The sequence below is a fragment of the Strongylocentrotus purpuratus genome, unplaced genomic scaffold, assembly GCF_000002235.5.
Source record: "Strongylocentrotus purpuratus isolate Spur 01 unplaced genomic scaffold, Spur_5.0 spur5_contig_845, whole genome shotgun sequence".
Lineage (NCBI taxonomy): Eukaryota > Metazoa > Echinodermata > Echinoidea > Camarodonta > Strongylocentrotidae > Strongylocentrotus > Strongylocentrotus purpuratus.
This window is the reverse complement of record NW_022145552.1, coordinates 2,110,111-2,126,190: the sequence shown is the minus strand read 5'-3', so window position 1 is coordinate 2,126,190 and position 16,080 is coordinate 2,110,111. Positions and strand designations below refer to the sequence as shown.

Genomic DNA, 16,080 nt, shown 5'->3' with positions numbered 1-16,080 from the left:
GCTTATTTTCATAGAAAATATTCCAGGCACCGAACACTATGTGGTCAAGCAACAACAATGGACATTTGCTCGTTCTTTTCATGCATCTGGTACATTTTTAAGGCTCTGAATCAAGATACTAAGCCAAACCCTGAAATACATAATGCTCGTCTCCAAAGGGATAAGGGACACACACATCTTCAATGATACCTTTGTGTTTACGGTTATCAACATCTGAAGCCTAATCCTCGAACGCACACGATACCTTAATGCTTGCATGGACAGCCCTTGGAAGTACTACTATTGCTCGATACCTAGACTCTGTTGTCCAGGAGTTATCACTGATCCAGGGCTTTGGTTGCTGCCAGTCTCCTCTCCAGGTGTTTCAAGAGAGGCCTAGACCCTGTTGTCCAGGAGTTATCACTGATCCAGGGCTTTGGTTGCTGCTAGTCTCCTCTCCAGCCGTTTCAAGAGAGGCACGACACACAGATCAAGCCACTCCTTGGAAGTGGAAGGCTGGTAGACTTCACCAAGTGCCCGCTCCGCCGTCGATTTCAGGACTGTCAGCTTGGAAAGGAGGCTACGAGGAGAAGGGAGCGAAGAAGAATGGGTCATCGTAAGATTTCAGAAAAGTAAAATAAATTTTCTCGCTCTCAACAGATGATACAGATATAGTCAAAAGCAAAAGCGCATCAATTATTTTTTCATGGAATATCCTGAAGCACAATAGCATGAAATCAACCATAAAGCCGGCATGGTTTCCACCTGTATATAAAGACCACTTGTCTAGTAAGACCCTCATTTTTGTTTTCAGTATACATTGATGCTCAATGAATCCTGTATCCAGGGTAACACATATATAAGGCAACTGGGTCCATTTCACAAGCATTTTTTAATGACAAATGTCAGAAATCAGTGACAAATCTGCTGATAACCAATCAGAAGCAAGGATTTCATTAGCTTGTTAACAAAAAAAACATTAGTCATTGATGACAAGTTTTGTGAAATGGGGCCCAGTTTACTGAAATCTAGTTTTTTGTTCTCCTTGAGCATTCTGCCTCTTTAAGAACCAGGAGGGAGTGAATCATATATAAAGGATACGGGGTAACGCCCTTCCAGCTCTCAGCATCCTTTTTTTTTAATGTGATTTTAAAAAATGTGATTATAGATAAAATTAAAGAAATCGTATCGTGATCACAATCTCCTCCTCACCTCAGAACTGGTCCCGTTTCATCTTCAGAGAGAGGGGCAAGTGACGAACCAGGTTTCTCTGAAGACAATGCCTCTTCCTCTTTATCCACAAAGGCACTGAAAAAATCAACAAAGAGGCAATTAATCAGGTGGTAGTGTGGTATCTTTGAATTGTCAATGAGTGGAATATTTCATCCCCTAATCAGTCGTCTTCCATATCTTTACATGGAACTTTATAGGAGTTTTCTTTTACATTCACAGATTCAAGCCAGGCTTTTCTAAAGACTATGCCGGTCAATTCTTTATCCACAAAGGTACTGAAAAGTCTCCAACAAGAAATATACATATTGGTTTTCTTACGCTTGTTTAAAATTGTTTGTACAATGTAAGTGGATACAATATAATAATAATAATAATAATAACAACGTTACTTATAAAGCGCTTACTACCGAAGTCTCTAAGCGCTATACACACAAAATAGACTGATATACAATTACATCTTATACAAAACTAAAAATGCAAATAAACATACAAATTACAATACATATGGAATACACGTCAAAGTGAACAGAGTTAATTAATCATTGAACGCTATTTTGAATAAATGTGTCTTGAGACTAGTTTTGAATAGGTTAACAGTTTGACAGTTTTTTACATTTAAAGGTAATCTGTTCCAAAGTTCAGCAGAAGCTTTGCGAAAGGAGCGATTACCATAAGAAAGAGTTGACACAGAAGTAGATACAAGGTTTAATTGTGAAGATGACCGTAAACTGCGTGAGGGTTTGTATTCCTCGATTAATTCTTGCAGATAAATTGGTGCCAATTCATGATGCATTTATAAGTTAAAACTAAGATTTTGTACATAATGCGGTACGTCACCGGCAACCAATGCAATTCGCGAAGTACTGGGGTGATGTGTTCACAAGAACGTGTGCGTGTTACAAGCCTGGCAACAGAGTTTTGCAATGTGCGAGTCCGGAAAGCCATAAAGAAAGCTATTGCATTGATCAAGACGGCATGTAATAAATGCATGTATAAGCGTTTCGGTAGATTTGATTATATTTATTATAAGCCTTACTAAGTCTTTCCAATCTCCTTCCTTCCTTCTGATTCTTGGGCATTCGGGGTGATTTAATTTAGTGCTGTAGTCAAACGTTTAACCGTATCCGACCGCCCATGGCAGATTCCGTTTTTTTTTAAATCGTTTAACCGAAAACCGTCCATTTTTGACTGGCGGTTAAATGGAATTGGAGATATCCGTGATGTTACAGTAGTAATTTAATTCCTTTATCATTTTGTTGTCGATCTAGTGACAGGCCTATTGATACGAGTGGGGTGTTAAACAATTGCAAATCCTTTGATCATTGGATACATTTGTGACTAATTTGGGAACTTAAATGTAAGTTACATGATTTTGAAGAAAGGCCGGTATACTGCATACCAGCCAACCTTGTATGTACACAGAATTTTTGAGAAAAAGACAGAAATCTAGGGGTAAAAAAAATAGCTTGAAGACCAAAAAATAGGAATGGTTGGCAGCTACGATACTGTATTATTTTAGAAAGTAGCGTCAAATACAAATTTACAGTTCAAAACTTCTGAGATAAAAGGAAACATGAAAAGATGCTTACCTTGTGAGCTTGAAAAACGTTTGTCCCTCTCTTGACGACTGGATGGTAGCCAGCTGCCTGGCACACATGTACATCTCACAACCAGGAAAAGTACCCATTGGTACACCCACAGGCACCCTGTTAAAAAAAACAAAGTTAACAATGAAAACATGCTCTAATTTTGTCAAAAATATAGGGCAAGGGATTAGTTACTTTACTGGAATTCAGCGATGCTATAAGACTATCCCTGTTTATCAATCGTAGATGTCTTCTTCAGTGATTAGCTGATTATACATTATCCTTGTCATTTTGCTTGCAATTGGGTTTTAGGGTAGTTTTAGGTTTAGGGTTAGGTATCTAGTCAAGGGTTGACGTTTAGAATTCAGTAAGTGTAAATAAGTGATGAAGAGCAATTGTTGCCTGAGCATGTCCTATATATCGTCGCTGTTTTCACGTGACGGTAGTGAAAAAAAAATTGCATTCACTTTGCGTGACGGTTTTCCTCGCTACCGTCACTTCGTGAAAACAAGGACGATATGTAGATGTACAACTACCAGGGAATGTGCACATTGGTATACCCATTGGTTACTATTATTTGTGACAAGTTCACAAGCACAAATCGGTGCCTTCAACTGCACCTTACAGTTAAATGAAAGTTCTTCCCCGCGTGGGTTTTTTAACACGGACCTGGCTTGCTGCCGACAGTCGCCAAAAAAAAAAAAAAAAAAAAAGAAAAAAAAAAGGGGTGCGTCTTATACACAGGTGCGTCTTATACACAGAGATTTACGGTAAGGAAAAGTAATACATACTCGGATAATGGCAGGTTGGTTTCTATCTCCAAGTCTAGAAGCCCCGGGAAACCCAACCGTTGTGATATGCTTTGATGTAACTCCTCGCTAAAATGACCTGTCAAGACCACAAACAGAAGAGGTATAAACATTACATCGAAACATAAAGAGAAATCTCTTTGTCTGGGAGCAAACACAAACAAAACTTCACTGTATTCGTATGATTCTGGAAGCTTTTCAATAATCATGGTTTAGCTAACAGGAATCTGATTGTAAAAAAAAGGCATTATTTTCTTCCAACAGAGCTATTCTTTAGTTATCAACGATCCAATACAATCAGGCATTTGTAGAGTGCCAATATCTAGGTCCTGAAGCGAAACAAATGCCGGAAGAACAATTGGAAAACGAAATAAGAGTTTGGTAAAACAAAACATTGAAAGATATGCAGAAAATGAGCACAGTGTAGTGATCTTACTTTTATTTACTCATGCTCACGATGGAATATTTGATTGATTGATTTACCTTGCATGAAAGTTTGTAGACAGAATGCAAGTGAAGGCAGTCCAACGGGCAACAGCTCACACAAGACCGTTTCATGGGTGTACCTGGGTGTACAACAAAATACAAAATAAATATATTGTCTTTGTCCTTGGTGTCACGTACATAATTCATATTTTGTCCCTTTTCCCTATATCTTATTTCCCTTCATTCTCTCCTTTTCCCCTTCACTCTCTCCTTTTCCCCTTCCATCTTTTCTTTCCCTCCCCCCCCCCCTACTTTGATTACTTCTTTCCCTCCCTCATCCTATGACCTAAAACACCGCCTCCCTTTGGGCTTACCTCTGCCACCCGGTGAATACTATTCCCTTGAAATCGAGGTGTTTGGGGATGGTACGGGACAGGTCTCCGGCCCACAGCTCCTGGTTCCTTATGTGTTCCAACTCCGGTGTCAGGAACAGCGATGGCCCAAAAGCACCTTGGAAATAGAAAAAGAAAACAAATTGTATTGTAGAACAAGGAGTAGGGTCTCTGAACATTTTTCTCCATTGATGAATTTATGTTTGTGTGTGTGTGTGTTTGTTTTACCTGAATGCGTAGTACCAAAGGGCACTAGCGCATTGACTTGGTCTTGAACCCGGGATAGTCATTTCAAGTCTCAAACAAGTTTGCTGGCAGTATAGTTGTGGTGAAGAAGAAACCAGAAGGGTTTGATAAGCAAGGTCTATAGATGCAGAAGTTGAACTTGATGTAGATCAAAATTTATCCCAAGTGATCAATACAATAGTTAAGGTTTATGAAGATGTATAAAGACGACGTCCGAATAACAATGTCTAATACTGATATTCAAATGTTCAATAGGCAAATGCTGATATCTTGTAGGTTAACTAGAAGAGGAGCATTCTATCACACTGTAGCAGTCCAGTTTAACTTCCAATGGTGATTAACAAGAGTATGTGCTAATTTAGATATTAGAAATGTTAGCTTCAATTCTAAATTATCCAGAGTCTAAAAGACTGGATGCATGATGGTCGAAGTGAATTCTGATTTGATTTCAAAACTCCAAGCTTTATATTTATAAACATCCACAAAACTGCATCTTTCTTGCATCCATATTTTTTATACCAGTAGACATGACAATAACTAGGTATCACAGAAGAGCTGCGTTGAGTGGGGACACGCAGAGCTCAACCACGCAAATTCTCTCTTTATCAAGGAAGATTTTCATATCATGGAAAAAATAAATATTATAAAATTATATGTCTCTCGAAAGCTCAGGATTCTGTCTTTCATGTCATGTCATTTTCATCAAAATCCATCAATTACTTATGACACAGTTGCTTGTGATTTACCCTCTAATTCGTACCGTGTCATTTTGTTTGTCACCATTTTTATTTGATCGCCGATTTGCATCAGTAGTTTTAGCTCAATGCGCTTGAACGCCATTTGTCTTTGAGTTTTAAAGATCCACTGGTTGGAAAGAGCACATCTTAAGCTTTATTTTCATATTAAAAATGATGGGGGTATGTTTCAAAAAGGTCGTGAAAAATCAGAGTGAAAAGTTTGAAACCATTTTTCTATATCAGAAAAACATACCTTTAATTCAATTTTGATACGAGAAGAAAGAGAATTTACTGGAGAATACGATCATGTAAATATTAAGAATGACCGCGAGATGGTGCTTGAGCGCAAATCCGATGAATACAGCTGTACTGACACTATGAAATGACGGACAAAGAAAGCTGACAAAATATACAGTTCCTCAGGTAGACAAAGGAACATCCCTTCACTGCTATTATGTAAAAATGTGTAGAACAGGTGAATATGCATGTGACACCTGTTCTACACATTTTTACAAAAAAGCAGTGAAGGGATGTTCCTTTGTCTACCTGGACTTCTTGAAGAGTTTAGAGCCATTTTCAAATGCTATTTAAAATTAATTTAAATAGATTTGATGGTCCAAACTTACAGAAATATTTAATCTATATATATATACCCCAGATATGTCGAAATTCAGCCCCTCTTGATAGACACTCTTAAATCTAGCCATGTTTTAAAACCCATGAAAACTTGTTCCGGCGACGCAAAAATAGCCATTTGTCACACGCATCAAAATGGGCTTCATATAATTATTTGAAAAATTCCACAAAAAAAAACATAGACAGGTTGGAAATTGGAGAAAGTTGGGTTATCGTGTAAAAAGACACACAACAAAATTTTATTTAGTGCAGGCTGTATGAAATGTTATGGTTTTGAGACAATAGCCTTGAGAGCTAGTCCTCCTTGGTCTACAATTACAGCTAGCCGTGTTCAGATTAAAGGTTACGCAGTCAGATGCCTAGATGCCAATGTAGTTTATGAATCCAGTTAGCTGTGTTCATTTCTAGATTTAATCCGTATTACGTTTATTTAGTCTCATTATTGGAATATGTTATTGCATGTTTATTGTTTATGTTATCAAAGATCAGTTCTACACATGGTGCTTCTCAGTAAACACGTATTCTGACCAGCCTCTTCATTTCATTTCAGAATTGTAACCATTTATCCCGGACCATGGTAACAAATACAATACACCAGTCTCTCCTGCAGTTTATCCTTAAGAGTAAAATCATACCTTTGAAAGCGGAAGCGATCCAGACATTCTCGAAGACCTTGCCGTAGAGTTGCCAGACCGTCTCGGGTGTATTCCTGTGAAAGTTCTCGGAGTTATCCAGGTAATTCCAAACCATGATATCAACAAGCTCGTGCAAATTGGAATCTAAAAAGAAAATGTACATTCTTCATCATTTAAAATGCCATTTTCTAAACTGTGATAGATGTAAAGCCATTTAAGTGTGTGTAAGAAACTAATATGAGTTTTGAGTGATCAAATGACCAAGGACTAGCCCTTCTTTTTTGGTCTCTAAATTTGAATGAAGACAAATATTAAAAATACATCTTATTGAAGAATACAATTTAATTACATTTTGTTATTGATTCATTTGTTGTAAAAATTGTACACGATGGTTAGAAATAAAATAAATATATCAATCAGGTTGTGTAAATAATTTCAGTATACATAGTGTATATATTTTGGAGTTATATAATTATTTGACCTATATATTTCTTAACAAAATTGTATAAACCTAAGTTAGTGCAAGCCAAAATACTTCTTACGATCCAATGCTTACTCTTAGTGATTGATTCACTGTCTTAAATTATGGTGTATTGAACGGGGCCAACCATGACTAGAACTTGTTATTTGTTGGCTCCATTAACCAAATGTATACGTATTAGGCCTGCCTTCATCAGCTGGAGTTTGCCAAATAACCCGCTTTTTTTCAGACTCAGGATTATCCCGAAGCTCGATATTGTGTCTTTACCAGACCTATACGCTCATCACAAACTAGCTCGGACGGGCACAAGACGAGACCAAGATTTCTCGGGATGTTTTCTCGACCAAAGAGCTACATGTAATTGCAACTGCGGGCTGATGAAGACGCAAATTAACTGGCTAATTTGCGATCTGGACAGTTAAAATAGCGGTTATTTGACAAACTCAAGCTGAAGAGGACAGGCCTTTTGTCATGCTGAAAATTAAATGCAACTATAAATTTTGAAGACAAATGAATGAATGAACGAGTAGGAGACTCACCTTTGATGAAGTCATACTTGGCATTGCGTAGCATGTCGTCCCACATGATCGCTCTGACGTGGGGATATGTCTCCTTGAGGTAGAGCAGCACAGCCTTGGCGTGGCTTACAAACAGTCCAACAGGCTCTCCATGGAAGCTGTCTCTGATCCGCTCACAGCACCTGGCACATCTCTTCTTCATCCATACCTGGAGGGTGAGGGCGAGGGTAAGCAGGAGAAGATGGAGGGAAGAGGAAGGGAAGAGGGAGGGAAGAGGGAGGGAAGAGAGAGTTACAGAGAGACAAGAGGGGGGGGGGGGAGAGAAAGGGAGTGGAAGGGCACAAACAGCCATTCAGATGGAAAGAGAGATAGACAGAACAAACAGAGATAGAGAGAGAGAGAAAGAGGGAGAGACAGACAGATACAGAAAAACAGAGAGACAAACAATATAGAATAGATTAGTCACAGAGTAAGATGAAAGAGAGAGGCTTCCCCAGCTTTATTTTGTACAATTCATTATAAATACCAAAAGAATTACATTACATCTTCAAACAGTGGAACCATATTAAATGAAAAATATAAAGAAGGAGGATAATTTAATACAATAAAAATCACAATCCAGTAAAATTTTAATCACTTTAATCATTCTCAAGAGTGGAAAATAGGCACAAAAATTTATTTCAACGCCATTTGTGTCAGTCAAATTAAAAATGCATATTTATGAATATGATTTGCATGAATTATAATACCACCAAAACAAAAGCAAAAATAGGTGGATTTCTACAATCCTGTATTTAATTGTGCTTGTTAATCAGATACAATAGACACAAAAGTGACTGAAAACAATGCTCACCTCATCAGCACCTATGTGAAAGTATTTCAGGTTTGGGTGTTGCGTCATGACTTGGTCAATCATAGATCGGACTAACACTATCGATTCTGAAACAAGAAAAATAACAATTAGTATGACAGGCAGGATGAATTTCTTCAGAAAGAATGATTGAACATGTCTAACGCATCAACAACAAAATAGCAAAAAACCTTGTTGTTATATACATATCAAATGTCTGTATCTGTTATGAAAGGCATTGTTAAGCAATAAAATCGATGGTATCAGTGTGTGTGATATGGTGTAACATTGAAGCCCTACAAAAATTGCACTTCAAAATGATGATGAAGAGCCTTGAAAAAGGAAAATCTTTGAGTGACCTGTTTTACCATACAGTTATAAATACTGTTGGGGAAAACGGTTTTTGACTTTTCAAATTCCAACCATAAATATCTTAAAATCAGACAGGCAATCGGCTTGTAAACGTCATGGAATTCCTAACTGACCTAAAGGTTTTAACATTATGATTGCAGCATGAGCTAAAATCCAGGATTTTTTTTTAGAATCTGAGGCAAAGATACCCAATCCCTTACTTCTTGGAATGATGGACAAGCCTTGTGCAAGCTTTGTGACCATCAATAAAATCGGACAAGAATTTATATCATTTTTACCTGATCTGAAATAAATTATCTCATCCTGCACATCAAAAATCTATCTCACCTGTAGTTTGACTCATTATTGTTTTGTTTGTTTGGTTTGTTCTTTTCTTTTCCTTTTTGTTCACTTTCCGCAAAACTTTGCATTATCATTTACAAAAATCAGGAGCTACTGTTCAAAGTAAGAGTCCCTGCTTCCCTGCTACTAACTTCCAACACTCTCACCATTGAAGCCTATTGATTTTTAATCTCTTCAAATCAATACACATAATTACTTTTTCATTCATTTTTATGTTCGGTATTGTTTCTTTTAATACATCAACAGCCTTCCTGAAATTTTCTTTCCAGGGCACACAAAATGGAAACTGATTAAGATATTCATAAAATTGGAATGAATTTGTGACCTATCCCTATACTACAGATGATTGTACATCGAGATAGTCCACCCACGATTACTATTTTCAGAATTCCAGATAAACATCTCCAATACTGTACCATATTGACTTCGGAAGGGCGTTTTCCTTTCTTCACTATAATATTTTTTGTGATTATTCCTCCGCTTATCCTAGCATCTTATCTGAGCATTTTAAGTGCAGATAATTCACCCACACATACAATGATAATAAATTATGTTTGTTGTATAGAAATTGAAATTGAAAACTCAGATGAAGGGCAATCGCCCCAAGACAGAACTACATCAACATCCAACAACACTCCGCCTGTCTTCATCAGCTCGAGATTGCCAAATAACCCGCTATTTTAACTATCTCGATCTCAAATTATCCAGCTAATTTGCGTCTTCATCAGCCCGCAGTTGAGATTAGCGGGATATTTGGTCAAGGTAATCATCCCAAGATATCTTGGGCTAGTTTGCAAAATATCCTGCTATTTGTCTGGTGCGTCTTCACCAGCCTGAAGACTCGCACTATGCGCGAACGCTGAGCAAATATTGAGAAATAAGCTCTAGTTTGGAGGTCGAGTCTCTAGCTGATAAAGACGAGATTTGTAACTACTGGCTTATTTCCCAAATCGGAAATAGCGGGCTATTTGGCAATCTCGAGCTGATGAAGACATACCTAATGTGGACGTCTGGACAAAGTTTTAAAATGTGAAAGACCTACCAGGATTAGATGGGCATAAACTCCTCCTGTCCTCTGGGTCTTCTCTCAGATGACTGAACTGTGAATGCTTCAACACAAACTGAAAGCCAAACAGAAACACTCTTTAAAACCTCACAGCTAACGAAGGGCTTACAAACACTATGAACATGACTGACAAAGAAAGCGGACAAAGAAAGCGGACAAAATATATAGTTCCACAGGTAGAAAAAGGAACATCCCTTCACTGCTATTATGTAAAAATGTGTAGAACAGGTGTCACATGCATATTCACCTGTTCTACACATTTTTACATAATAGCAGTGAAGAAATGTTCCTTGTCTACCTGAGGAACTATACATTTTGTCCGCTTTCTCTGTCCGTCATGATCATAGTGGTATGTTATAAAGGGTTGCAACTGATCCAAATTCATTGAAAGTCTTCCAATCAACTGCAAACTCACCATTTCTTCAGTAAAGTTACAATAGGCTTTTTTCGTAATGTCACCAAATTTAATGCATACGTCTTTGTGAAGTGCCTCGATACAAACTATTTCATTCACCTGATAAGTTAAAGACTAATAGTATTTCAATGGACGGAATCCAAGCTGCATACATTAGTTGTTGCCAGGTGGGACAAACATTATGGCTTGACCTACCTAGCAACACATAATATATGCAGTTTGCATTCTGACTATTGAAATACCATGATTCTTATCAGGTGAATGAAATACTTTGTATTGAGGCACTCCACAAAGACTAATGTATTAAATTTGGTTACATTACGTAAATTGCCTTTTGATTTGAATCAATTCCAACTGTTATATGACAGGGCCTTGATCAATTGCATTTTAATCCCTTTTTTTTACAAATATTTCCCAATAACTTGCCATAAACATGAAACAAGAATTTGATATAAATTCTATATCTTACAATCTTTAGAAGATTTCACATTGTATTTTTTCAACATTCACACAAAAATTGACTGGAAGAGCCTACTGACATAGCACTTGCACTTGTCTTAAACAAATTGACAAGAAAGGAACAAAATGTATTGACTAGCGGTAATCACATTTACACAGATGAATGGTCACAGTGTTTTATTGAAATCACTGTGTCAAATACATGTAACAACGTGTAAGGTTTTATGAGCTACGTCACTGTTACATCTTCAGATTTGTACGAATTCCAGTATTTAGGTGTGAACGGTTTCTCCTGTGCAATATGGATGTATTGTTTATACATTGTATCATGGCCTACTAGAGTTACATCATTGCAGAGGGTAAAGCAGCATATCACATACTTCAAACGTTGAGAACTTGAGATACATGTACTGCTTTCAGTATTTGCATAAATCAGTTAGTGAAGACAATGACAACCAAATCTCATTGGAACAAGAGATGAACTGAAGATCTAAAAGTTTTTTCTTACAATTAGAGCAACTAAATTATCCATTACAAATGCACTTATGATGACAGAATGATGAAGACAGAGACAGAGACAGAGAGAGAGAAATAGAGAGAAAGAGAGAGAGAGAGAGAGAGAGAGAGAGAGAAATAGAGAGAGGGAGAGAGAGATGATTAGATAAAGTAATACCGTGTTCTTTGTAGGATTTCATGGGAAGATATTCTATAAAATAAAAAATGAATGTTAGACCTACCTCTAAATGACCAAATGTCTGAATAAGAGGAATGTATTCCAGACTAAGATTTCTAGCTGTTTGTTGGAGAGTGGCTACATTTGCCAAACTGTAATTGAGAATATAATTACGAAGTGAATGTCAACTTTCAAATACTTTTTAGGTATTCTAAGGCTAAAAACACAGGTATTCAGTGAGAGAGAGAGAGAGAGAGAGAGAGAGGGTGGGAGCGAGGAATGAAGGGAATATAGTAAACAAAATAGCATTCAGAAGCGATTGTTAACCAAACTCGAATAATTAGGCTTATCAAATCTCTATTATTTCCTTATTTCCTTATTTCATTTAAAAAAATGTATTATTCAGGTTAAAACCATGTGTGTAGGAGTAACATTATTAACATATCAAGGAAATTACAGGACCATTCATAAAAATCAAGACTCTCTTCTACACAGATTCATTTGATTACACACAAGAAGACAAATAAGATATAATAATACTCTAAAATAATCAAATTTCCATACCATTCTTACATGGTATACAGAAAATTGGTTTCTTCAAAATCAAGAAGACATTTCATACGTTAGCTTATAGCTTAGGTAGCATTTCAGCAGATGATCCAAGGTTCAAAGGTCAGGGTTCAAAGTTCATGACCTACCTGTAAACCTCCTCACCTTTCTGGAGTACCTCTAGCTCTCCTGAGTATGGGAAGGTGTCCTCATACTCCACCAGAAGCCCTGTGGCACCCCATTCCTTGAACAGGGGTAATACCTGTTCATACCAAACACAGATTACAGAGATGGTTGAGTTTTTGGAAAGGTGACAAATAATTTGTGAGCTTTTTCATTCTTTTTATGCTTTGTTAATCTAGGAAGTAGAAACAGTAGAAATGAATGTGCTGATTATTGTACTTACAACCCTGTTACGATTAAATTAATGACAGGAGTAGGTGAAAAAATAATAAAATAACACAATGTCGTTTGACTCGTTTATAAAGTTAAAGGCCCACTGTCCTACATGTAGCTACTTGCTTCCTCTATATATAAAACTTCCCCAATCGGTGCCTGTTGGTCCCCCATGATCCTCTTTTTCTAATGTTAAATGAGAGCTGAGTTAATGAGATAGCCACCTGTCACAGTGACCTCGCTGGCTCGCTGGGTGGTCTAATCCCTTATAGCTGAAGTAGTAAAGCCTGCCTTTAAAATTCTGATTATTTATTGTACAAATACTGTATGTCAGATCGTACAGAGCAGCAAGAAAAAGTTGAGAGTCCCAAGGAGGAAAATGTGCCCGATGAGAATAGGAAGAACAAAGAGGCATTTACTGAATCTGACCATGAGACAAAAAGGCTAGACTGCATGTCTGCATGCTTAGATTTATGACCGAGCTAAGTATCATGTTTTTACGGCTTGGGTGGGAGCATCAATCCTAACCCAAGGATTTGTGGTCAGATGTTTATATGTGGGAGGGGGAAGTTGTGTGGTTGTGAGATAGACAGATCGAGGGAAAGAGAGAGAGAGAGAGAGAGAGAGAGAGAGAGAGAATGTTAAAACACTACCATGTAAGTGTGGAAGAGTACAATAGAAAAAAATGGCTGCCCAAATTCCCTTATTTTCAGAATAAGACAATATGTAATAGTTAAATGTTATGAATCTACACCATAATGATTCTACATCACAGTATAAACCAAAACTTATGATCAAGCTTCCACAAATTCCACACAGTTTATTCCACGATTAGCATGACCAGAACTCAACTTTATCTTTACAAAGAGAGTGGCCTCACACGAGTGTGTCCCAGTAATACTTGAGTATCAATATTCTTTAAAGTGACTCGGTAACATTGTTGAAGGTTGATGAAAAAAATTGCTTAATTTTGTATAAAATGTTACTTACTATATTCCTTCTACTATACTAACCCTCTGACATGCAAAAAATTCACTCAGAATGTTAATGTTTTCTTTTTGGCAGGGTGCTCTATTATAGGTTTGCTCCTAAAAGGTACTGAATTGAAGGTCAAGTTCGGGTCAAGATAAAAGGCTATTTTGTGTTTCATGACTTGTCATGATTATCGGAAAAGGGGTACTGTGCACTACTTTCTTTTTTGGGGGTACTGTTTTATTAATTTGGAGGACACTTTATAATTCAAACAATTCTTTGGAACAACAGTAGTGGCAAGTTAGGGGAAGCAGATAAACAGAGTGCCCATAGTGTTTAAATCCACAAATGAAGACCTGATTCACCCACCTTCAAAAGATAATCCATCTTTGGTGGAGCTCCTTTCAGATCCAAGTGAACAAGTCTAAATGACATATTAATAATAATAATATATAAGTAGAGTCTGGTATAGCACTTATTTCAAGTATCATCATCATATCAATCACCATCACCTTGATATTATTACCAGTATTATTATAACCATCATCATCACTATTATTACCATCATCACCACCACCACTATCATCATCACCACCATGATCAATTTCATCATCACCATCATCATCACCACCTCCTTCACCATCACAATCACCATCATCATCACTATCCTCAACCTCCTTCTGCAATGCCGATATGAATTCCCAACAAATCTGTCAGTCACCACTTAGTTGCACATCTCACTTACCTGTGGTATTTATTCGGCATTGGGAGGGCCTGAGACGGCACTCCGTATGTGATATTCTGTGAGGCCATCTTGTATCAATTCTGAATCTCCAGTAGCTATTAGTATTACCGGTACTCCTACCTTGCAAATACCTACCAATTCAAGCAGAAAAACAAGAGAAATGACAGTTCAGTGAATCAAATTTTAACAAATAAGAAATAGGTCTATGATCAATTTTCCAACTTGAAATCTAGATTTTGTTAAGTTACAAATCTATGAATCTTTCGAACACTTCTCCTGAATTTTTGTAATGAATTTTTATTTCTCTGTTGCGGATGAAGGAGTACTGTTCCACAAAGGGTTGTGTAAAAAATATATCTGCAAAACTTAAGGGTCTGGGCAGGCCTTCTCAACTGGCGGCGCACGGCTGTTCCAAAAAAATAATAAAAAATAAATAAAAAATAAAAATGAGAGAAAGAAAAAATTAAAAAATTATATTTTAAAATATCAAAAATATATTTTAAAATTAAAAAAGTCGCAGTCGAAGTTGAGCCCAAAATGTAAGCAAACCATTTTGTTTGTTTGATTTTCACTTGATTTTGACATTTTCCTTGTTTATTGCATGAAAATAACTGCATATAAATTAACTTCCAGTGTAGATTTTAGCCAGGAATTGTACTAATTATTGCACATCAATATGAAATTATGATTGATGTTTTGTGGAACAAAAAGGTGTTAAAAATGCAGACCTGCCAACCTCTGGAATTCAAAAACTGTATTCTTTAATCCCAAAAGTTGTATTTTACTGACAAAAGTTGTATTCTTAAAAATGAACACGGACTGTTACGCGGATCAATGCCTCTTACAGTTCCTACATACAGAAAGAATTTTTTTTAAGGATCGTTGATTAAATATGCATGATTTTGTCACGACTGGTGTGTTCGATGAACCAATGAACATCCTCAAATTGCCGATGTGAGATGCTTGTAGGATACTTTATAGGACAGAATGGGCATTTTGCCATTGAAAATGGCACACACACACACAAAATACCAATAACAAAATATTTAAAAAAATAAATAAATAGATCTAAATAAAAATCTTTTTTTTTTTTTTTTTTTTGAAAGTCGTATTTTACTGAGGAAAATCGTACTGTCGTATTTGCTTCTAAAAATCGTACTAAATACGACTAAATCGTACTGGTTGGCAGGTCTGAAAATGCCACATTTGGGACTTAAAAAAGCCCTAAAATCCGCTAGCTTCCAGGGGCTTCGCTTCGCCCCCTGGACCCCACCCAGTATTGGCTCGGTCGCTACGCTCCCTCGCAATTAACAGTCACCAAAAATACAGGTTGGCACTTCAACCTCAATAAATTTTTGTTTTGGCACTTCTAATAAACTAGATCTAGTTGAGAAGGCCTCATCTTATTTGTTGCATTTTGACACAAATTTGAAGAAAAGTGATGTGGGTCACCGTCTACGTAGTCTACACAGATATGATAGAAATTAAAGTTCAATAAATTGGTAAGCAATTGGGCTTGGCGTGGGATGGGCTTGACGTTTCCGCGGAGAGCAAGATTTGGAG

General features: G+C 37.0%; 1 protein-coding gene across 1 annotated transcript; it reads right to left on the bottom strand.

Annotated features, from left to right (window-relative positions):
* Positions 1-262: 262 nt before the first annotated feature.
* Positions 263-14,618, bottom strand: LOC752185 (hexosaminidase D-like). The gene is made up of 14 exons (XM_030991854.1): positions 14,518-14,618; positions 14,142-14,196; positions 12,554-12,666; positions 11,920-12,007; positions 10,285-10,363; positions 8,532-8,617; positions 7,700-7,886; positions 6,680-6,823; positions 4,408-4,543; positions 4,091-4,173; positions 3,590-3,686; positions 2,802-2,918; positions 1,192-1,287; positions 263-559 (listed from the first exon to the last, which is right to left on the bottom strand). The coding sequence occupies exons 1-14, from the start codon at positions 14,583-14,585 to the stop codon at positions 400-402; spliced, it is 1,509 nt and encodes a 502-aa protein (XP_030847714.1). The 5' UTR covers positions 14,586-14,618; the 3' UTR covers positions 263-399.
* Between the last annotated feature and the right edge of the window lie 1,462 nt (positions 14,619-16,080).

Coding starts and splice junctions, on each gene's coding strand:
- LOC752185 (XM_030991854.1), bottom strand. CDS start 14,585: ATGGCCTCACAGAATATCACATACGGAGTGCCGTCTCAGGCCCTCCCA. Junction 8,618..10,284: donor TTTATGCCCATCTAATCCTG/GTAGGTCTTTCA, acceptor TTCTTGTTTCAG/AATCGATAGTGTTAGTCCGA. Junction 3,687..4,090: donor TCTACAAACTTTCATGCAAG/GTAAATCAATCA, acceptor TGGTCTTGACAG/GTCATTTTAGCGAGGAGTTA.